Source organism: Pseudoliparis swirei, chromosome 1 (assembly GCF_029220125.1).
Source record: "Pseudoliparis swirei isolate HS2019 ecotype Mariana Trench chromosome 1, NWPU_hadal_v1, whole genome shotgun sequence".
Taxonomy (NCBI): Eukaryota; Metazoa; Chordata; class Actinopteri; order Perciformes; family Liparidae; genus Pseudoliparis; species Pseudoliparis swirei.
Window position 1 is genome coordinate 12,108,116 of NC_079388.1, and position 23,887 is coordinate 12,132,002.

The 23,887-nt window shown below is 40.9% G+C and overlaps 1 protein-coding gene across 1 annotated transcript; it reads right to left on the reverse strand.

The window, feature by feature from the left end:
• Positions 1-1,331: 1,331 nt before the first annotated feature.
• Positions 1,332-3,621, reverse strand: sem1 (SEM1 26S proteasome subunit). The gene is made up of 3 exons (XM_056412788.1): positions 3,502-3,621; positions 2,957-3,050; positions 1,332-1,536 (listed from the first exon to the last, which is right to left on the reverse strand). The coding sequence occupies exons 1-3, from the start codon at positions 3,575-3,577 to the stop codon at positions 1,494-1,496; spliced, it is 213 nt and encodes a 70-aa protein (XP_056268763.1). The 5' UTR covers positions 3,578-3,621; the 3' UTR covers positions 1,332-1,493.
• Positions 3,622-23,887: the final 20,266 nt, after the last annotated feature.

The following is a 23,887-nucleotide window of genomic DNA, read 5'->3' on the forward strand; positions in this document are numbered from 1 at the left end:
GGAGGGAGTTGTCTAAATCTGTCATGTATTAAAATGTAAAAAAATTGGAAACAATGTTTAGACTTGACTATAGACAGACCATTGGGGTTGAATATGGTTATTCTAGCAGTCTGAACATTAACGTAATTTCAGTACAATGCATGAGAAAAAAGCATTATTCAAAGTAACTAGTAGTTAGATAAATTATATATAGTGAATTAAGACTACCGTATAATCGCAAACAAGTACAAAAACTATACGTAAAATCCCCGCCTGAGTTACTACACTTAGGTTGCTTTCTACTTCTAGAGGCAGAGGATGAATGTTGTTTAAGTTTGAAAGCAGCTTTTGCAGCCCGTGGTATTACTGGCATCTATTTCACCTCATTAGGACCCTGGGACTGAGAGTCGACAAAACACTGAGAGAAATCATTTTGCCGGGGGAGTGTGGCGGGGATAAATTGGCCTCTGGTTCAGTACGAGAGTTCCTGCTGTGCCAAGCGGAAGAGAAGGGCCTGGCTGGCAGTAGGGGCAGGCCCAGGCAAGGCAAGCTGGGAGGCCCCATGCTGAGACCCCCTCCCTACCTCTGACAAACACGGCAGTGGATAATCTCTCCTTCAGGGACTCGGCCCAGCGCTGTGGGGCTGAGAGGGAAGGGGCTGTTATACAGTGCAGGAGGAACAGCCTCTGTGTGTGCGGCCGCACCAGACACACGTTTGTATTGCGTGTACTTCCACTGCGTGCAGCTCATGTTCATCTCCATTTCCCCGTGTACACGTTTCCCCTCTTCCTCTGTCATGCTAGCATCACTTTGACTATTTAAATAAATGCACCATGCGTCAGAGGGCGATAACCTTCTATTACAGGTAGATGTGTCGACTTGGCAGGTGTGTTTCTGTGAAGATCAACAGCTCTTACAAAGACTGTAATTTGTGGATATTTTAGCCAAACCGTGAGTCATCTTCCATACAAAAACAAATAACTGCAGAGATGGATTTAGATTTATGCAAAGAATAAGAGACATCCAAGGACTAGATGAAATTGAAGCGCACGGGCTAGATTTCAGGTAATGACCAGTTTATCTGTTAAATATAGCCATTGACTATATGACATGAATTGGAGGCATGAAGGCAACTATTATGTTTTAATTAACCAATGTAACTTCGGCAATTACGAAAACAATGCAATCCATTATTTTCGGTTACAACCAGTCCGTAGATTAGATCAAATGATATTAAGCAAAATAAATAAATTGAATCTAATGCATAAACAATAGCAAAAGTACTTCTATAAACATTGATAAACGTCATCTTAATATTTGCAGTTTAGTCAAGAAGTAAAAACACTCAAAGAAACGGTTTACTCCAAACAATTTACTTCCATCAATATTTCTTACAAAAAAAGAAACAAAATAATATCCTCAAATTATTTCCGGTGGCGTGGGGTCAACCGATAATATTCAAACATAAATGTTCATATCCAATGTCGTCGACTGCTGCAAGGCCTCGTTAGCCGCTAAGACGTCTCCATCTTGTAACCATGTTTTTCCAGCTCAGCTCTGCAGGGAGGAAAAGGAAAATAGAAAGATCAAGTCAGTGGAGATGATTACAGGTGGGCGGTAGAGGCACAAGTACCCTCTGCTATTGATTGCGAGAACCATTAGGAGATGAGTGAGAAATACAGAAATATTGCATAATGTGTGCAGCTATGGATTTGATGATTACCCATATATAAAAATGTATGTGGCAGCTGTGCCCTTTAACAATAATGATATATTTAAGAAACAACTTAATAGCATGGCTATCATAATTGTCTCAATAAAACAATAGCATATTACGTTCTGAAGTGCAAGTCTCAAACAAAAACAGACCAGCCACTTATTCATCGTCAGTTATTGAATATCCAATAAGTGTGAATGTAGTAAGTATGACGGATTTTATGATAACTTTGGTGTGTAATGCAAGGTGTTATTGGCTCCATTTTACAAACAAGTGAAACAAGTCAACTAAAACGAAGAACCAAAGCCAATCAAGAGAAGCTGCTGGACAGATAGAAAGCAAGAAACCAAGTGCACTGTTGGCTTCTGGCAGTTTCTTAATTACAAGATGTATTAATAATGATTAAATGGCTAAAATGAGTAGCTTCCTAAAGATAATTTTTGGTGCAACAATAGAACCTATAATTCAAGCTGAAGATTGGATAAAACCCTCCTTCAAATTTAAGAGACCATAAGCTCCACACTTTTATCATCTGGAGTGTATCGCACATTTTATATTTGTGAGAACTGATTGTTTCAAGACAGCAAATCTCTTTACGGACTTTCAAAAGATATCACAGTTTTTTTAAGTCTTAAACTCTTATGCATATTTATAGAGCCATTTTCAAAACTCTAGTTTTAATGCTGTAAAACAACAATTTCAAAACCCTCAGGCCTAAGTTCAATCACTCCCTGAAATCACTTGAAACTGGTATTGTCACAATATCTACTTATGTTTTAAAAAAAAAATTTTATCAGTGCAATTGTTTACATTTGACTTCCAACAATAAACATATATGCAAGATATTGGCAGCAATAACTTCCCCTTGGCATTACAGACGTACTTCAATTAGTTAACATGTGATATTTAGAAATATTTCAAGGACCAGCATCCTGTCATTCTTTTGCTTTGGTGCACGTTATTGGAGGAAAGGTCTGCCTGTCACTAGTGTATTAAATGCTTGTCAGTTGCAGTTCGTTCAAATCAAATAACTAAAAGTGATGAGTCTCGTGTGCTACATTTTAAGTAAGATGATGTGGCCTCCATGGCACCAAAGTTAAGCAAAAATGTCACACCAAGACTGACTTCAATAACGTGGCCTCCTACCACTTAAAGCGATGCTTTAGACCTCTGCTTGTTCGACCTGCTGTACCAGACACACCGACAGGCTGTGAGGGGCTGTAGCGCCACGTTGTGTATTTTATTGTGCGATAAGATCACCTCAGCTGATTGGAAAAATCATCCTCTACGTTGTCATCGTCCCAGTTGTCTTCCCAAACATGAGCGTCTTCGTCTTCCTCCAGCCCCGTCCAGTCTAGGAGTTGCACACCGGAAGAAGAGAACAAATTAGTCAAAACCTCGAATTGGTAACAAAAGGAACCGTTCAATTATTATATGCGTTATTGATTGTGACCGTCCACTGAGCTACAGCGTCAGGCTAACCCTGTCGTTAGCTTGTCGGCTCGCACTAACACCAGCGAGGGAGATAAAGCATACGCGTTAGCAGAATAACATGCTCATCGTAATGAATATTACACGAGTAGTTAAATCACAGTCCGCGACAACAGAAGACAACAAGCTGCAAAGTAGACGTTTGTGGCGAGTTACCAGCAAAATAGTTCCCTGCTAGCTCATGCTAAAACCAGCACGGCTAGGTTAGCTGAGTCACTGTCGCAGGGCCCAAAACCGATAAAACAAAGACTACGGGATCATGAAGAGGCGTAAACAAGCGCACCGTGACTTCAAACATCATCTGTAGCGTTTACCTTCGGCTGGGAATTCTTCAAACTCATCGTCCTCCTCCAGTAAACCCAGGTCCACGGTCTGTTTCTTGTCTGCCATGTTCGCTGTGTTGGCGCTGTGTTGCTGCTCCTCAATGAACGGTTGTCTCTCGCAGGGCTTGAGGGGCGATGAAGGATGTTCGAGCGGCTCCAGACTGCGCAGAAAAGCGCAGCATTCAGTGACCCATTTGTTCTCGAATATGCTTCACATTAATATGCACGTGTACTCACTCAGAGAGAGTATTAAAACAACCACCACGTTCATTGCCAAGACACTGTTTACACAGACAGACAGACACATTTCATAACAGTATTGATAGTGTATTTGTAGTATTAGGGATATTTGTTTTATTTTAATTTCTAAAATACAGTAACTAATAATGGTGGAGGGCATTATAGTGTATGTATAAACTAGTGTTTTTTTTAATGACGTGACTCTTTTTTACTTAATAGTAAAGTAATTATGGATGTGCATCAGCCTAACTGATCTCACCAGTTTACTGGCTTTGTCATACTGTAAATGTTGCAATAAATACAATATGTATATACTATACATACATCATATGGCCTGTACATATTTTGTGTATTTTCATGACTGTTGTTGTACCTTATTTATAAAGACATGTTAAAAAGCATGCAGACCTTCATCAGCAAAGTAAATGGCAGATATAGCAACGGCTAAAGCATGTTTGCATGTTTCCTTGACTTGAACATAGATGGATTTCAATAACAGTTATTTGACATTGAAAGGGTGGAGCACAGATAATATTGTTTGGGGAAACAGAAAACTATTTATTTATGCCCCTCTGAATTTCTCCCTGTAGGCTATGTTTCACTCTCTCTCAGACACACACTTTCTCTCCCACACCACCACAAAAGCCCTGTGCAGTCCTCAAAACATATGCACACAAGTCAGTCAAATTTCAGCAAAGATTTTACGTTTAGGAACAAATGCACATTGTAACCCATGTGGCCTGTTCAAATAATGAAGCGGCAGCCACAGCTTAGGATGTATTTTAGATAAATGAGAGCCCACAAAACCACTTGGACCACAATGAAAATTGCTCTGCAGCTGTCATATGTTGACAGATGGAACAAACCTCAACTTAGGCTCTACATACTTATTCTATTTTCAAATTATTTTGTAATCATCCTAAGCCTTTACACTTGACAATGCCACAACATTTAGAGGAAAGAGGAACAAGACATAGAGAGAAAGTGCAAGAAGTAAATGTCATTGTTTTTAGCTTTATTGTTGTTAGACAAAGAAATGCATTTCTGAATAACAGACCATAAAACAAAAGATCACGTCTACCATTAATTTATTAATATTTCTAAATACTTTTATTTTTAAAATAATGAAAAAAGAAAAAAAGTGCTAAATGCTTAATGATATTGTTCAGGACTGCAACTAACATGGTTTCACTGATTACTGATTAATCTGCAGATAACTTTCTCAATGAATTAAACAATTGCTTATTGAATAATACATTTTAATGTATTGTGTTGTCCTATAGTCGAAAGCCTCAACCAAGAAGCTGGAATAAACACATTTCTTAAAATTGTTAAAACATTGATTATGGAAATAGCTGCACAATAAACATGATACCCATTATATAGCCATGATAAATTAGCTGGTGTCAGAAGCTGACTAACAATATTTCTGAAAAGATAATGAGCTTGTCTTTTTAAAGACATGATGGGTGCAATCAAATATAATAAAGCTATGAACTATAAAGTGACAACCATAGAGGCAATTTTATTTACATCTTCAGTTTGAGTATTTTATTTATGAATGACAGCCTGTCTTGCTAGAAGTGGCCCTTTCTAGCTGACTCTGGTGTCCACGTCACTCAGTCTCAGGTGCAGGTGGAGCCCTGGGAAGTGGCCGCAACGTCCGTTCAGCATACCTGAGACTGCAGTTACACGGAGCCTGGCGCCTGGAGTCTCTCTGCTCAGGAAAAATAGGAGATGGGGGGGGGGGGGCAAAGGAGGGAGATACAACATGGCCACCATAGACAGACTCCACCGCAACTTGTGTCTAGCAGCATCACATTTCTGTCCTTTCACAAAGCCCTCTGGGAAAGGACAGGTCGACAGCCGCTATAAGTAAACTGAAAGAGACAGACAGGGCAGACAGAGGAAGACTCCAGCTGAAGCCTGCCCGACCAGTCTGACCCCCCCCTCTATCACCCCCCCCGCCCCCCCGCTCATGATCTGGCCTTGAGGCGGTGCACAGTGAGAGGTGGATGTTAGTAAATGGGTGAACTTTTAAGAAAGAAAGGAGAAGTCTGTGTCACCAAATAATCCAGGTCCCTTCCCAGAGATAACAGACAAGACCTCTTCTTCCACATGTCAGAGAAAGTGACAGCGCATAGGAAGGCTCATGGCTGTCTGCTATGTCGTCTAGCCGTATACTTGCTGTACCTACGGACGCTTTGTCTGGACAACCCCTCGCAACAATTACACTTCATTTCCTTTGCCTCAAAATGGAGGCTTCCGATGGTGCCACTCAAAACCTGAGCGTGTGCATGATCCTGTTGTGTTTGAGCTTTATTTACTTGTGAAAGCTGTGACGTTTTAAAACAAGAAACTAGATGAGCTTAAAGAAATGCCCTAAAACATACAAGAACGTGATCATCGTGGATTAGGGGGACTTAACCAGACAATTAATGAGGCAAATCCCCCAAAAAACATGTAAGCTTTGCTTCTAGGAAATCTGCAGAGAGAGTGATATGCATTCAGGATATGTCTGTCAAGATCCTGCATTAAATTTAATCCCAGCCAGTCAGTAAGTCTACTCCATTGTGTGTTGTGTGGAAACGCAGTCTCTCTTTTCATATAAATACTTACATCCAGGATAGAACAGGGGATGTTGATTATTTCAAACTTGGTATACAATACAATCAATTAAATTGTCACAGGTGTCAAATGAAAAAAAGAATAAAGTATCTAGTTTATGTTGTTTTGATCTACAGAGACATTTTCTGGGGGTCTCATTCACTGAGATGTCTGTCATGACGAATTTAAGTTTCATATTTTCCCCCCTGTCCGTCTTGAAAAGCTCTGTCATCTTGGGCTTGAGGTACAGTTTGCCAAGAGTCTAATGGCCCTTTATGACAGTACAATCTGATCCCTGTCCCGGCTAGCCTCCAGGTAATCCTGTCCACCTCGGCGGCTTAGTCCTGCTCGGGCTTAAGTTGCATATTTTGTTTTTATCAGGACACTGCTGATAAATGCTATCAGCGAGGGAGAAATGAAATATGGGGGGTCCAGCTCCATTTTGCTTGAGCTCCCAGTTGAAATCTAGAGTTGAGGAACAATGACACCTCTATTGGGAGAGCTAGACTGTCAATAGGGTTGGAATAGACACCATATGACTCCCAATACTCCCAACAGCCATTTTCTGATACTATTTAATATTACCGAATATACTTTTAATATTTGTTACGAACTCTGAGGTAGTACAAATTCCACTCAAACCATTTTAGATTTGAAATTTATTTGCATAAACGCATTATAATCCTGCCGCTTAACACATTCAATCACAGCAACATTTAGACCTCCAAAATAGAATTGAATAAAATAATAAAGGGACATTTTAATTTATTTCCAGTAATGTGCGCTAATAGTGCTCTAACTCTGTGTCCATGGTCCAATGCCATGAACCTATACTGTATGTGAAAAGCACTCACACACTCTTACCATAGATGATAACCCCCTCTGTGAAAAGCACTCTTATTGGAAGTACCCATTATCTGCTAAGTCTATCTTCATGCTGACACCAAGTCATTAGCTTAAGCTGTCCTCTGCGTAAAATCATTGTTAATTTCTTTGGCTATGGTGCATGTTAAATTGACAAATACATTTATTGACTTTACAAATAAATTGCAAGTAAATTAAACTGTGGAATGCCCAGATATAACATATCAAACCATATATACATGCAGGTGTATTCAAATGACTAAGCTCTGTAATGTTTAAGAATTCCACATGATAAATAAAATAATTGAATGGCAATGTGGTTCTAAAGTTCTTTATTTAGGCCCAGAAGGTCAAATGATTAATGTTCTCTCTCCTGCATACTTTGAGTATTTGCTAACTTGGGCCTGAAATGCATCTATTGTGCTGTGACGTGTCCCAAGATCAGCACCACAAAAGGGCTTTGTGAAAGATGACACACGTCACATGTCCATTGAGAAATGCTGGGCGACCAGAATTTTTAACCTTTTTGCTTTAAAAAGTCTGTAGCTTTCTCCCAATGTGCCTTATCGAGACTTTATTATCCTTCAATGTTTTTGTGTGCTTGATATTTTAAGAGGATCATTCCGCCTCTGTATCTATCATTACCCATGTGTCTCTTTTCTCCATTTTTCTTCCTTTTCCTCTCCCCAGTAATTTTCTATTTCTCTATCGAGCACACACAGAAACAGACACACCTGCCTCTCCTTCTAGTTATAGTCACGGTATATAAAAGTGTGCATGTCCCACACAGCGGGTGTCGGGGGTTGTGGGTGGCTGACACCTGTCAGGGCCTCATCTGTCATCTGTGTGCAGAGATGGAAATGAGCAGGAGTGACACAACATGCCAGAGGTGACGTTGACGGCTCACCTCTCTCCGCCGGCTTCTCAATCAGTTGCACGGCTCACACTGGCGCTGGTTGGGTAACAATAATTATCGACTCTGAAGCTTTCAGATGAAGCTTATTTGTGATGCAGTGATGTCACACTCACTTTGACATTTGAGTTGTGATGCTGTGGATGTGGCGGGAGAAATGTTCAGGGTCAGTGTCCGTCACTTCCTGTTTGATCATTTTAAACTGCAAATAAATGTATATTTCTTCTGCTGCATATACCCATCTATACGATCTTCTAAATGCTTAATGCCAGACTCTATTACTTTTCAGAGAAGCAATAACCAACTCTTCCTCTTATAAATAAAAAGTTGTTTTCTTGAGCAATCAAATGCACCATTGCCTTACTTGGGCTGGGATAACCAGGATCTTTTAGTGGCTAACATTAGCAGACTTTAGATATTGCTGGATGCGGTCAGTTTGCAGACTTTATGCTACTGTTACAATAGCTTAGCATCGTAGCTTCTTTAGCATGACCAAATATTGTTATTTGTAGCCTGTGTCTTGGGTTTATGTCGATAGGTGATAGCCACAGCCCATCGATCCAGCAACTGAAGTGTAATCAAACTCTTTTCATTGTTGATTTGCCATAATCTCCAACTGACTAACCATCCACAATTTGGTTGTACTGAATTCCGTGTGCCTAATCCCCAACATGTGGCCGTCCCTAGCCCCGGAAAAGTCTGTGATTGGTCTGATTGATAAATGAAGCCCTCCTTATGCTTTTGGGCGTCCGTTCGAAGGGGGCCTCTGTGGGTCTGGACTCTGTCCAGGAAACCTGGGACAGCCACTTATTAAGTAGTTAGACCCTCAAAATGAGGGCTGCAGACAGGGACCGCTGGTGGTCACCTGGGCTTGGATTTAGCTTCAGCATCGCACAGCCATCCGTCAGGTCTGGAGGTCTGACTGTGGTTTCATGTTGTGAATGGGACACAATCCACTCTTCTGCACGAAGGTTAAAGGTTGTGTGTTTGTTTAGCCTGGTCAGGGAAAATATTTAATTATTACCACTTTATGAAAACAACCAGGAAACAATCCTGTGTGTTTTGAATTTACATGTTTACCATCCACTTTGTCCACAAGATAGGATTATATGAAGTCTTGCATATTAATTAGGCATTATCATTCCTTGTTAACTATACCCCCTTGGTATCAATTTAAATTCTCTTCACGGGTATTGCTATTTGTAATGAGGGAAGTTAATGATAAAACAGAGAGGACGGTATGCAAGAGTAGGCATTAAACCCCCCCTCCCCATCCCCCTTTGTTAAAATCATTACTGTATCTTAATTGTTTCTTCTACTTCAATGACTTTTAAACAAAGATGCACGTGTGTCTGTTCATCGTCAATTTCACAAGTTTCAGGGGGGAAAAGAGAAAATAAACTTAAATTAAACAGAGAGGAAAGGCTACAATATACTCCACACATGTATAATTATTTAAAAGTTTCCTTAGTTTGTTTCTCATCAAAATTAAAAGGAGAAATAAATAATTTGAGACACGTATGATATGTCATTTAAGTAATAATGTCTGCAAGAAGTATTAATGACACAGAATCAATCCTCGCACCACAACAAAATCACCACAGTTCCCACATACTTTTGCCAGTCTGCATTTTCAAATTGCGGTTACAGCCAGTGGTAACAGTAAATGTCGGTTTAGCACAGAAGTCCAGGCAGGCATAAAACCAAAACGTTTTCTTTGAGAATATTGCTCAACCAATGGCGCTTCGGATGGGAGTAAAGCAGCCGGGGTAAAGCCTTGTGAAACACTAGGAGGTGAAAGGGAAAGTGGTGATTTGTCATTAAGACTTTTCAAAGAAAGGCCAATGCCAAGGGTCCAATTTATGCTTGTTACAATTTCACTCCAATCACTCCCCCATGCCCCTCAACACATTCTTCTTCCAGATATCCAAAGAACACCACACAACTGGCAATATGTGATTACCTGCAAACATATCACATTGGTCACAATGCCAGAAATGTTTTTATAATGTTAATATACATTTTCTACTTTGATTTTTAAACATTAATTGTTCTCTCCGTCGCTGTTTAATGTGATGCAATCCAGTTCTGCATCTTTTCAGCAGCATTTGCACTAATGTTTGTCATGCAATTTGTTTGGCAACTGCCTCGCACTGTATGTGTAATCTACTTTGGCTTTGGATCCAAGTGTTTCTGGACTCATTAATACGGAGAGATGGTGAGGAAAGCCTTTTTCAGTATGACTGCCAGATAAAGTTTATCTTGGCCTGTGTAGCGTTTGTAAAACATGCTCTCATAAAACTGAAATCAAAAGCTTAAATTCTTGAATGGGATGTCGGAAAATTATTTACAGGCAAATAAAATTGCGTGCGACCGTGAAAAAAGCCAGCCAGTTTGGATATATGTTTCTGTTTAGCAGAAATAATTTTCACTGTGGCCTGTAATTTTCTGCAGACTCCTTTGTACACTCTTGAAAGTTTATCATCTACATTTTATCCAGCTCTCTGCATATGGCAACAGTAACAACAGTAGGTGTGTAGTGGGAGATACATTACCATTATATTTCAATGATTCAGAGAAGGCATGCTGGATACCTCTCTTCCCGCACACACAGACACAGATGTGCATCATCACTAGTTGATTGTTGGCGACCTTGGCTGATTGAGCTGGTAAAGGGCAGTTAGTTGTGCAGCTGTCTGTCTGGCTGGGCAGGGCAGTGGGGTGCTGGGAGGAGAAATGGTAGCGTGACTGCGAGGCACAGCCGACCAGCCATATCATGACCCCAGCAGACACACTCCCAAGTCTGCGCACTGTGCTGCACTTGTTTCCCTGGAAGAGACGACAGAGACAAAAGAGCAAGGAACTTCCCCAGACCTTCATTTGGGGTGTTTGGACAACTCTAAGGCCCCCACAGTGCCCCCAGGGGCCTCTCAGCTGGCCTGGAGAGTGAGAGCGACCAAGTAATAAGGCAAAGCAGTGAACACTGAGCAATTACAAGGGGAAGTGTGTGTGTGTGTGTGTGTGTGTGTGTGTTAGGAGCTGGGGTGATGAGGAATCTATGACATCATTGTTAAAACGAATTTTAAAAAGCCATTTGTTGCATGTTTAGCTGCAGTAATTCAGTGTTCTTATATTATTTTTACGAAAAAGCCGCAGTGTCTCCTTTTTTTGCATATTAGTTGATGACATGAATTTAGAACATAAATCTTGATTCAGTTCATCAGTATGTGAAAAACCTCGTCTTTAATCGACCATGTCTACGACTTTTATGAACACATAAAGTCTGTTCTACTCTATTATTAGCGCTCAAGTATACAGGAAACATGCATAAAATCAAATGTTTGCGGAGTGAGCAGGATAGCCATATCCAATGTTTAATAGGACAATGACTCATGGTTTCTCCATTGCATGTTTATTTGTTTGTTTATTTGTTGGCCATATATTTTGGTGCATAATGACCCACCTAAGCAAACCACATAAAGCAAAAGGGGAAATATTTGTAATGGCCAATGCACAGCTTCTTTTTCCAGCAAAAGTAATTGCAAACAACTGTGAATAAAACCGGCTGTGAGCAGAAACAAAACCATCAGTCAAGAGAAAGCAAAGTGAGCCTTGTCTATAAGTGTTTATTGTCCTTATATGAGGCGACAGAGAGAAAATAATTGTAACGCTTTTGGTAAAGAAGCCATAGTGGGCTGAGGTGCCGAGACTTCAAGGAAGTAAATGAAAGGGCGAGTCAAAAAGTCATCAAGAGAGGTTTACAGCGAGGGGAGAGCCAGAGAGGAGAAAGGTTTGGGTGTAGTTACATGAACGCAACTTGGCCTCATTGGATGACAAATTGTCCGGCAGTGGGACAGGATGGTTCAGCCAGCTGGTTGGCCCCATCGGCGGGTTGATTGATGGTGTTGATGTTCTAAATCGGCCGCCAACACCGAGTACAGGACTCGTAATAGCACAGCTTTAGATTGGCCCTGAAGATAGCAGGAAGTTGATGGGGGGATGCAAGGAGGGGGAACTGCTGGGGGAAAAGGACAAGTTCCCATGCGTGCATATGGGATATGAGATTTGAAAGTGCAGCTGCTGGTTTAAAGAGGCCTGCAGTCCACAGGGGTAAAGTTGGAGAGGGGAACAACAAGGGTGAGGCGAGTGAAACTCTATCATATCCTTAACGGTTAAACCATTCTGTTACTAATACATACACATGGTGTGTTGTGCATCTCATTACCCGGGCTTCTGCATTAGAACTTGCTTCACCATGTCTCACTAAAATACATGCAGAGTCATCACTTTGATAAAAAAGCCTGGGGTCAAGGCACTATCATTACTGTCAAACTGATCACCGCGACTACAAGACGAGGATGGTGGAGGGGTACCGATGAAGAACAAGTTCCCACTTATTGTAACAGGAGCCTCTTTATCATAGGTTCAGTCTTAATAACACGCTGCACCTCCGATCAAGAGCAAGGCAGTCTGGGATTGTGTGGGAGGTTCTCCGATCTGGACACACACAAAGGGTAAACGCAGGGCAGTTCAGGGTCACACTGGATGCTTTCCACCATCATTGCAAGAAAATTTGATTTTCCTAAAAGTAATTTTCAAGTAAGATTATAGTTCATTATTAGCAATGTTAATGGGAACCACCCACCTGCCAAACAAGATTGTTGGAGGGGATAACCTGGGCTTTTGATGTAGAATGAGTCAATTCATCAACATCAATACAATTGCTCTGTAACTGTCAACAAAACACTTGATGTCGGTGAATTTCCCATGAGAAACTCTTTCATGAAAAAAAAAGTATGTGTAGCCACTTACTTAAAAGAACAACATATCATAAAAAACACGCTCATAATTTTTTTTTTTTTTTTTAATGAATCACTATTTCTTTTACAAGACTGCAGAATCAATATTCCCATGACACACAAACCCAATCATGTGCATGCAGGTGTGTTTTCGTAGTTTCCCAAAAATCCTCTCATACTGTATAATAGAGTGTGTACTTTTTAAAAGGCTTTTAACTCTGTGAAGAGATGCTAAAGAGTTTAGAATGATGTAACTTTGAGTTGACCTGTTCACTGAAACCCCTCTTCTCTTCCATTATGTGAACATCCACAGCTCAGACAGAATAATAAGCATTTTTAAAAACACATACCTGGTAATATCAGCACTGCATGCTGTACTAAGCTGCACTGTGAAGAGGTTAGCCCCTAGCTCTAATGAAATCAAATCTGGGATAGTAATTAAATCAAATAAAAGTAAAAATGACAGAAACCTGAATCATGTCTGATTGCTTGACACTAAATAGCAAAAGGGCTCGGAACAGCGCTGCTTTTACTCTCGAAACTTTGCATTGTAATGTGTCAAATACTGCCCTGTCATCTTTCTTTGATGTGTCAGAAGAGTGTGTTCCTTTAAAATAAAAGAAGCACGATGACATAAATGTGATCCTAACATACACCGTCCAAAAGGTGTGAGGACACATCTACCTCTCAACTATTCACTGGGTGGGTAAACAGTCCTGTCACAGTTGTGCAATGCCCAGAATGGCCTCTTAGACATCCTCATGTGCTGAGTCTATTCATTGGCCTCAGAACACAGAGGAGTTCTGGCTGGCTGGTTGGGGGAAGATAATGGGCGAGAGGCCAGGGAGTCGTCTGTATGAGCTGTTGATGGGCCAACGTCCTTCTGGCCTAGGGCCGCTTGTAGTGGCGTCTATGAACCAGTCCCATTGTTTACAGCAATACATGCACAGACATTGAACTACACACACACAGAGAGACATACACACACATATACACACACACACAGTCAGACATAATGGCCAGTCACGAGCACTTGTGCATAAAGCAAGTGAATGCCAGGGAGGAAGTCGACACACTAACTCAATGAAATATAATTAAAAATAAATGTATGTAAGCTGAGTTGGGAAACATGACAAATTACTAAACAGCAACAAAACAAATTGAAAGTGGATTTAACACACAGAGACCCTGCACCAAGCTAACACGTCGTAAAACAAAGTCTTCATGAAAGTCACAGAGACAAAAGAAAAGATGCCCTGTGGAGTATTCTTGTAAACAAACGAACGTTATGATCACATTTCTCACAAAAACACAATAAAACCCTGTTATTCACATCCATGTGTCTTTTATTGGTTCTTTGCCCACTGAATTGTATGTAGACCATAGTGTGAAAAATTGTCAGTTATGTATATCGTGCTAACAGCATGCTGATTGAATAAACAGAGATTTACTAAAGAGGAACTGTAGTGATTACAATTATATTGCTATGCATACATTACTTTGTTACTCAAACAAAACATTGATGTGTGGCTTCCTGAAATGTGAATCATTTCATAAAAACATTTAAAAAATGAATGCAATTCCATCTATTTATTGTCAAGGAATACTATATTTAGTGCAAACAATGCCATCACTAAATGTTCATATTGAGTATATCTACTAAACATTCATGGCCAATGTATTTTATGTATTTTTCCTTCAGTATCCTCTCCTAGTAAGTAAAGCATGATTGAGATTGTCATTGCTATGTTTTGGTAACTAAAAGCTCTTTAAGGTTACGGTTTGGTAAAGATTGTGGTTCAATATTCAAAATAGTAACATCTTGAAGCTTGAGACAAGAGTCGTTGACTTTTCAATGTTTAGCCAAAACCCCAACCTTCCCTAAATCTTAAGAGATATATTTAGCATTCTGAACATTAACATAGCTGCAGAGGACTAATGTCTAAGTAAAGATCTAATGGACTAATGTTCACCTGCGCAGAGAATGAAGTCACTTTTCCTCTGGGTGGATGTTGTTATCCCAGCTTCTCCTTGCGTTGTTGACATAGCCGGGCGGATGTGCGTGCTTTTAGTGCATGTCAGTGCACGTGAGCGTGCCCCACTGGTTAGCTCACATCTTCTGCCCTGAACTCCTGTCCAAAGGTGGTTGAAGCTGAAAACGCGTCTTGGAGTATTCTGAAAAGCGCTTTAGAAATTTAATGTATTATTATTATTATTAACGCTGTCCCAACCGACAGCGTCGTCATGGAAGCATCCACTGTCCGGTCCCTCCTCAGGTCAAAACTGTTGGCTGTCAGCACTTTTTAGCTGTGGGCCGCTGGCTCGGCACCAACATGTTCAGAGCCGATGAGAGGCAATCAAAATCGTGAACCTTACACCACTTTAACCAAGACCTGAGAGTACGTGAGACACGACATGTGAACCCGCAATGTCAAATTCCATGTGCTTCTGTTAATTTGTTGAAGCAAATTAGCATCATATAAACAGTGGTATTGAAATATTTTATGAAACGCACACACCTACACACACACACACACACACACACACACACACACACACACACACACGCACACACATGCACACACTGTCCTCCTCTTTCAGAAGGCTTTGCAACCACCCTGTGTATGATCCACTCTCGACATGTGTGCAGAGGTGTAATTTTCCCCCTTTTTTCCCCTGAATTAGGACACCCCTTATCACACACACACACACACACACACACACACACACACACACACACACACACACTGTTAACCCCGGATTCTTGGATAATTTTGGTCACTTTTCACCCTTGGCAGAATAGTGCTGTACAAATGATAGAGGCAGAGCAGGCCTTGCAGCTGTGTTTCTGAGACCTCACCCACCCCCTAAAGAGGTACACACACACACACACACACAGACACACACACACACTTGTTCACATATACCACCTACTGGCACAGCAGTAGAAAAAAGACAACTGTGGTTACCTTACTATTATGTTGTGTGTGTGTGGGTGTGCGTGTGTGTGTGTGTGTGTGGTTGCTTGTCTCTGCCTCCTTTATCTCATTCTCCCCATGTCTCTCTCTCCCTCTGCCCCCTCCCTCTCACTCCCTTGTCCTCCTCCTCTCAGATCCTTCTTCCTAGCCATGATTTCACAGACCTCCACTTACTCTATTGTGCAGAGGAACAAAAAATAAAAGAAACACAATCGCCCTGTCCTCTTTCTCATCTTAATAAGCAGCTCCAAGTTTGATAATTACACGTTCAGCCCGCCGCATGAGTTTCTATGCAGTGTTCACATCAGGGAGAAAGCCATTGACTCCGCTGTTGAGGGGAGCAACTATTAGGAATGACTGACAACTGTCCCCCCTCCCCCTTTGGTTGGGGCGGCTGTAAAAGTGAGAACAGCGACGATCAATTCCGTCTCCTCGTTAGGGAGTGTGTCCCTGAACACCACCATGCAACCATCGGAGCCGCCTGCAGACCACATACGTTGCAAGGCCCATAATCCATTCCATAACCCATCGCCATGTGCAGCCGATTAATGGGGCTTTTGCGGAGCAAGCACCGAGGAGACGGCCAGACTGAGGGTTTTCCTCGGTGGCGGAAGCCAATCTGTTTAGGATTAGGGGAATAACTGGTGTGGCTGACGCCGAGGCATCCAACATGCAGGGCTGAGGAGAGGAGAAGGGAAGAGGAGAGAGAGAAAAGGAAGGAGTTCAGTGAATGTGTTGACAGGGACTTGATAGTGAGAGCCAACATCTGAGAGCCATCTGTTGTTGCTTAGTCCACTCTGCTATGTTAATTTCAATTTTGGTTAATTGTTGCAACTTCCAGGTATTCATAAACGGAACGTTTTTGGAGTATCATCTTATCCTAGATCATCAAAATAAAGGAAACAGTGTTCTCCTCATTTCATTTTCCAGACTGTTTGAAGCAGAGACATACTTTATCTGACTCCTCCACACAGAGAGGCCTTCTTTTGTGAACCACTGGCCCACTCAGCCATTATGATGGCAATCTTGATGATTAAAGACCCGTGGAACAAACTGGGCTACCTGTTGCCATGATGTCATGTCTAGTCTAGAGCAACTGCAACGATTAAGATGTAAGGCCATTAGAGAACTTTAATGGAAGCTGTTTGTGGAAAAATATCAATTAGCTCTTGGCTCGAGAAAAGCAGTTCATGTTTTGGATCTGGAGTTCTGGCTGAACTCTTATAGGTGCAAATGTGGATACTTATTTTTGGTAGGTGATGCATAACAGCTGTGTCTTGAAACCACACTTGATGTAAGCCATTATCACTCTTGGATTAAAAAGGTCAGCTCTTCAGCTCTTGGCTCTTGGGTTAGTGGTGGATGGTTGGGTTTGGATTTGATAGTGTACATTAATCTAGCAGGGCAGATTTACTATTAGTTAGAATAACTGGTTACATTTGAATTCATCGAGTTTATATCTTGAACATTTTCTGATAAAGGTGTAAGTCATTATTGTATTTAAATATAGTATGAAACGAAAAATATGACATTTGCCCGAAGCATTTTAGGGCCTTTCAGCGTCTTGTTTTTGCTCTCCAGCCAGAAACTTTACTATTTTGGTTCACTGTCACCTACTTTCATCCATCAGATTTAGAGAGGGATGCTATATGTTCAACACTTAACTGCAGAAAGACACAGTTAGTGACTAGTTAGTGAACATAGCGGAGCATTTAGCAGCTTAAAGGAGTTGTTGATGACCAAAACGGATCTAAAAGGAGAATAAATATTGAGTTAATATTTTCCCTGTGAGGAAAAATAAAGCTCTAAATGATTACTAATGTGGCTCTTTATGGTTAAAGGCAACTGTTGACATTTAGATGTTAAGAGACCAATATTAGGAAACAGAACCAATTTAAGGGCATACAAGGTATTTTTTCTGTTTTAGCTATTTAGTATTCAGCCATAAAGGTTTGACTATTGTAAATCTTCCCCGGTGCTCTGAAATTCTCACCATCTTTCTGTTCAATGGAGATTCAGTGTATATTGACTTCTCTTCACTGAGGTACGTGAACCTGTCCCATTTGCTTTGCCTCAAACATCTAGAATATTGGCCACTATAGGTACAATGCTTTATGCTTACAACCTTTCTGTGTTTCTCAGTCACATTCACGGATGCACAAGGTTAAAAACTGAGGTCAAGTCGAGCATGCCAACATTCTTTAAAGAACGAAACATAGGTGAGAGTGGAGAGGTTGAAGAGATGAAGAGCAAACAGCCATTTAGCAGAAAGGTTGTTACAGATGTGTAGGACCCCCCCCCCCCCCCACACACACACACACAGGCTGCTCTTTATGTGCAGAAGCCCTTGTGATAACATATTGCTTGCTTCCTCACCTCACTGCACAGTTGATAGGGTGTATAGGACCTACTCAGCCATTACCAGAATCCAGCACAGCTTCACCTCCACCTCTGCAGATCACAGTGACAGGCCTCCATATGTGTGGATGAACTAACAAATTGAATGCGGATGAATTTTTTTTCTTTCTTTATTTCATCTATCACCAAATCCCTTCCTCCCTCCTCCTCCAACCCTCTCACAGGTGGCTGTGCCCCGTCCTCCCTCACATGGAAGGAGGCTTTTCTCATCGCCCGGGGCCTCGGCCTCTGAAGCACTCCTCTGGGAGATTCCACCAGAGCACCAGGCCTGCACTATTAATGCAAATGTGCAGACACACGCAAATTGAAAATCTGAAAGACTGTGGCGCTTGGAACATTTGTTTTCTTCTCTCACACAAGTAGCACAGAAAGAGACACACACAGTGTGTAACACAAGATATCTATGCAAGCAAATTAGACAAACAACAAAGTACACACCTTCTCCTCCTCGGGCAGTGTTATTTTTGGCCCGCACCGGGACATATGTCACTGGGGAGTACGTGTAGTGCCTGGTTAATTAGGGCTACCTAAAAGCAGGCATAAAAACGAAGGCGATATTTATAAGGCAGCATTATAGATGCTTGTCATTAGCGTTGTGAAACAATGTTTGAAGGACAGAGTCAGAACATTTTCTGAAACTAACCATCACGACCCTGCTGCTCACGGAGAGATTGACATTTCAAGTTTCTTTGCTCCAATTCATATAAAATACATCATGGTGTTGTGCTCTGTGTACACTCTCAGAGAAGATGTATCCCTCTCTCAGTGGTATGTATTTGTTGTAATCAAGAGGACAGAGGGATGTGTGTCCCCTCCTGCTCGCTGTACATGATTGCTCTTCCATCAGAGGTACAACACGGTTACACACCAGACGCGTGTGATCATTTACGATGGCCATTTTGAGGTGGTTATGTAAAAGCCGACTTGCTTAATTTTGCACTGAAAGCCAATACATCCCAGAAGTTGTGTGAGCTAGTGTTACTGTAACTGTTGTTGTGACAAAAAGTTGTTACATCCAGAAGGTGTTGATGTATTTTACAAGGGAAAATAACTTCAATATCAACGTGAGCTGGATTTATGTATTCCCCTACACATACTTATTTCTTCAGAAGAGTTAGAGTGTGTGGTCGGCCGCAGTACAAACAGTTCCCTGTTTACAATAGAGCCTGCTGACTGCCACAAGGCCATAAGGACGAACAGTACATGGCAAATATAGCAACTTTCTGTCAAACAAATAGCTGTTAAGCTAGATTGCTAACAGTGAAAGCACGAACCAAGATTACTCAAAGTTAGCTCATGTAAGTATAACATTACCTGAATATGTCTGAAAGCATTTATGGGTAAAAGCACAACATCTACTCATTCAAGTAACATTTGCATAGATCACCCCTTATCTGAGATAGTACATGAGTAGGGTTATCATGTATAAAAATGCTGTTTTCCATCACAATATACAGATAGATAGATAAATGTCAGGTGATTTAAGATAGAGGAAAACTTCATATTAGACATTACCGTGTTTGAAAGAGAAAGTTACCCAGAGGTTGTACACTGATAATCACTGATCATAACAGCCGGACAAATGTGCTAATAGATGCAAATAATGCACCCACCACATTCTCGTATTGATCTACACACACACTTTTGGTCATCACAGGTTTTTTTCAATCCAAAACATGCCCACGCATCTCCCAATGACATCGCTTGAAAACATGACGACAGTACACCTTGTCACGTTGTGTAGCGTTTCCGAGGGCAGTGGCAGAGACTCAGGAGCACAGGAATAAAGGGGAGTCGAGGCGAGATGAAAAAACTATTTTATTTTCATAAAGTCGCACAAGGAAAGTATAAAAACGATCTGGCACAGAAGAAGAAGTAGACAAAGACTAAATACACAGGGGAACGAGACACAGGTGTAAACAATGAGGGCGGGGCTTGCAATCAAACAGGAGGCAGAGGAGTGGCTGAGGGCAGGTGAAGGGAATGAACAATCAGGGACAGGGCAGACAATCACAGGGACAGGAAGTGCAGGGAAACGGAGGACACAAGAGACAAGGACTTCAAAATAAAACAGGAAACAAGACACAAAAACCCAGACCATGACACACTTGGAGTATTTGAAAGGAGATTGTACCTTGATTTATAGCAACCCCGAGTACGGCTGGTTCGTGACCTACAGGAGATTGCACATTGCAAATGCTTGGTATCTTTATTACATTACATTACATTTCATTTAGCAGACTCTTTTATCAAAAGCGCCTTACAATGAGTGCATTCAACCATGAGTATAAAACTCAGAACAACAAAAATCAAGAAAGTAAAATTTCTTATACAAAGTAAAAAGGGTTGAACATTTCCGATTTATTAAAAAACTCCACTATTTCAATAGAATTTCTATTTTCATTTTCATTTTTTGGGGCAAATTTTCGGTTGATGTAAAACACAGGAGTATTTACTTTTCACGGTATTTCCCTCTAAAAGGAAATTCCAGAAAGTAGTCCATCAGAAGAAAAGCAAACATACGCCACTTTTTCAGACCCTTCAATGTGACATTGATTTGGCGTGTCACACGCACCTCTTGTCAGCTGTTTGTCTTCCTCCAACCAACACAAATACTATTGTTTCTGGCCGTGTCTGGAGTATTTTGGCCACTTAGCACCTGTCATACACATCACCCCGTACAGTCAGTGTGAAGGAGGTCTTTTTCTGTGAACTGCACTCATGTTCACAGTCAATGGACAAAAAAGTAATAATGACATTTATAGAAACAAACTACCTAATAATTGTTCCCACAAAGTCATATTAATAAACAACCAACATATGTGTTCCTTTAATGAATGACTTTAAAGTTAAGTTGAATTCTCACTATATCTGAAAGTAGATTGTTGTACAAAAGGCATCAAATATTGTGTTTCAAAATATTGCACATTATACGACAGCTCCTATAACATTGCTGTGTGAGCTGGTTGATTCAAGTGTCCTAGTTTCATGATTCTTGGCCTGGAGGAGTCTGGGTTGTGGTTTGCATTACGGGTGCCAACAGAGGCCATGGTATAGGCATTACCTCATAGCAATGGTCCATGGAGATGATTACACGTTAAGAGATTTTTAATGCTCATTAACACTTCTGGCTACTCTAAAGCCTCAACTTATATCATGGCTACTTCTCAGTTTAGCTTACATGAAGCTGAAAACCTGTGTAAAACTGAAGCTGTGGAACTGAAGAATAAAGCTGAGATCAAAGCTCTTCACATCCTTGTCCACAAAGAAAAGATGCCTTTTGTAAATTGGGTTAAATTTGAATGTGAATTTGCAGAAGTGCCCATTTCTGTGACAGTTTGTATCATTCTGACTTTTTGACCCAGTGCCACCATTTCTAGATATTATCCAGATGCTCTTAAGTCTCCATAAACATGGAGTTAGTATGCTGCTACTGGTATTTATACAAAACCACTTAACACACATTACATGAAGGCCAATTTGTCACAAAGAGACTGAAAATGGAGCAGTCAGTCACCAATAGCTGTAAACATGTTTTTTGGCAAGTGTAACACCGTTTCCAAAGTTTTAAGCATAACAATGCACAAGTTGCTAATTTTCTTGAAAGTTACAATTGTTTTTTGTTTCTGGGATTAGAGGAAAATATCAAACTTGCTGAAAGTTATTAGGCTCATGCAGTGATTCTTAGTCGAGCACTGTCGTATCGACTCACAAATAGGTATTTTACACCTTGTGTGCATGCATAGATGTGATTATGGTGAAAGCAACATGATCACCAACTAGAATTAAACGTAGCTCCATTATGCTATTTGGAATTATGACTCCGTCTCATAATTTTATGAGCACCCATTCAATGTTTTTCTCCAGTTTTCTCCACTCCACTTTAATTTCATACCTCCTTTGCTCTTCCAGAAAAATATTTGGTGATGGCCATGCTTCACTGCAGTAACATCATCCAGAAAGATGGGGAAAATGTCAATGCTGCACTTAATATGGAGTTGACGAAATAGAGGAAGGATGAATTTTTTTCTTTCTTTATTTCATCTATCACCAAATCCCTTCCTCCTCCTCCTCCAACCCTCTCACAGGTGGCTGTGCCCGTCCTCCCTCACATGGAAGGAGGCTTTTCTCATCGCCCGGGGCCTCGGCCTCTGAAGCACTCCTCTGGGAGATTCCACCAGAGCACCAGGCCTGCACTATTAATGCAAATGTGCAGACACACGCAAATTGAAAATCTGAAAGACTGTGGCGCTTGGAACATTTGTTTTCTTCTCTCACACAAGTAGCACAGAAAGAGACACACACAGTGTGTAACACAAGATATCTATGCAAGCAAATTAGACAAACAACAAAGTACACACCTTCTCCTCCTCGGGCAGTGTTATTTTTGGCCCGCACCGGGACATATGTCACTGGGGAGTACGTGTAGTGCCTGGTTAATTAGGGCTACCTAAAAGCAGGCATAAAAACGAAGGCGATATTTATAAGGCAGCATTATAGATGCTTGTCATTAGCGTTGTGAAACAATGTTTGAAGGACAGAGTCAGAACATTTTCTGAAACTAACCATCACGACCCTGCTGCTCACAGAGAGATTGACATTTCAAGTTTCTTTGCTCCAATTCATATGAAATACATCATGGTGTTGTGCTCCGTGTACACTCTCAGAGAAGATGTATCCCTCTCTCAGTGGTATTTATTTGTTGTAATCAAGAGGACAGAGGGATGTGTGTCCCCTCCTGCTCGCTGTACATGATTGCTCTTCCATCAGAGGTACAACACGGTTACACACCAGACGCGTGTGATCATTTACGATGGCCATTTTGAGGTGGTTATGTAAAAGCCGACTTGCTTAATTTTGCACTGAAAGCCAATACATCCCAGAAGTTGTGTGAGCTAGTGTTACTGTAACTGTTGTTGTGACAAAAAGTTGTTACACCCAGAAGGTGTTGATGTATTTTACAAGGGAAAATAACTTCAATATCAACGTGAGCTGGATTTATGTATTCCCCTACACATACTTATTTCTTCAGAAGAGTTAGAGTGTGGTCGGCGCAGTACAAACAGTTCCCTGTTTACAATAGAGCCTGCTGACTGCCACAAGGCCATAAGGACGAACAGTACATGGCAAATATAGCAACTTTCTGTCAAACAAATAGCTGTTAAGCTAGATTGCTAACAGTGAAAGCACGAACCAAGATTACTCAAAGTTAGCTCATGTAAGTATAACATTACCTGAATATGTCTGAAAGCATTTATGGGTAAAAGCACAACATCTACTCATTCAAGTAACATTTGCATAGATCACCCCTTATCTGAGATAGTACATGAGTAGGGTTATCATGTATAAAAATGCTGTTTTCCATCACAATATACAGATAGATAGATAAATGTCAGGTGATTTAAGATAGAGGAAAACTTCGTATTAGACATTACCGTGTTTGAAAGAGAAAGTTACCCAGAGGTTGTACACTGACAATCACTGATCATAACAGCCGGACAAATGTGCTAATAGATGCAAATAATGCACCCACCACATTCTCGTATTGATCTACACAC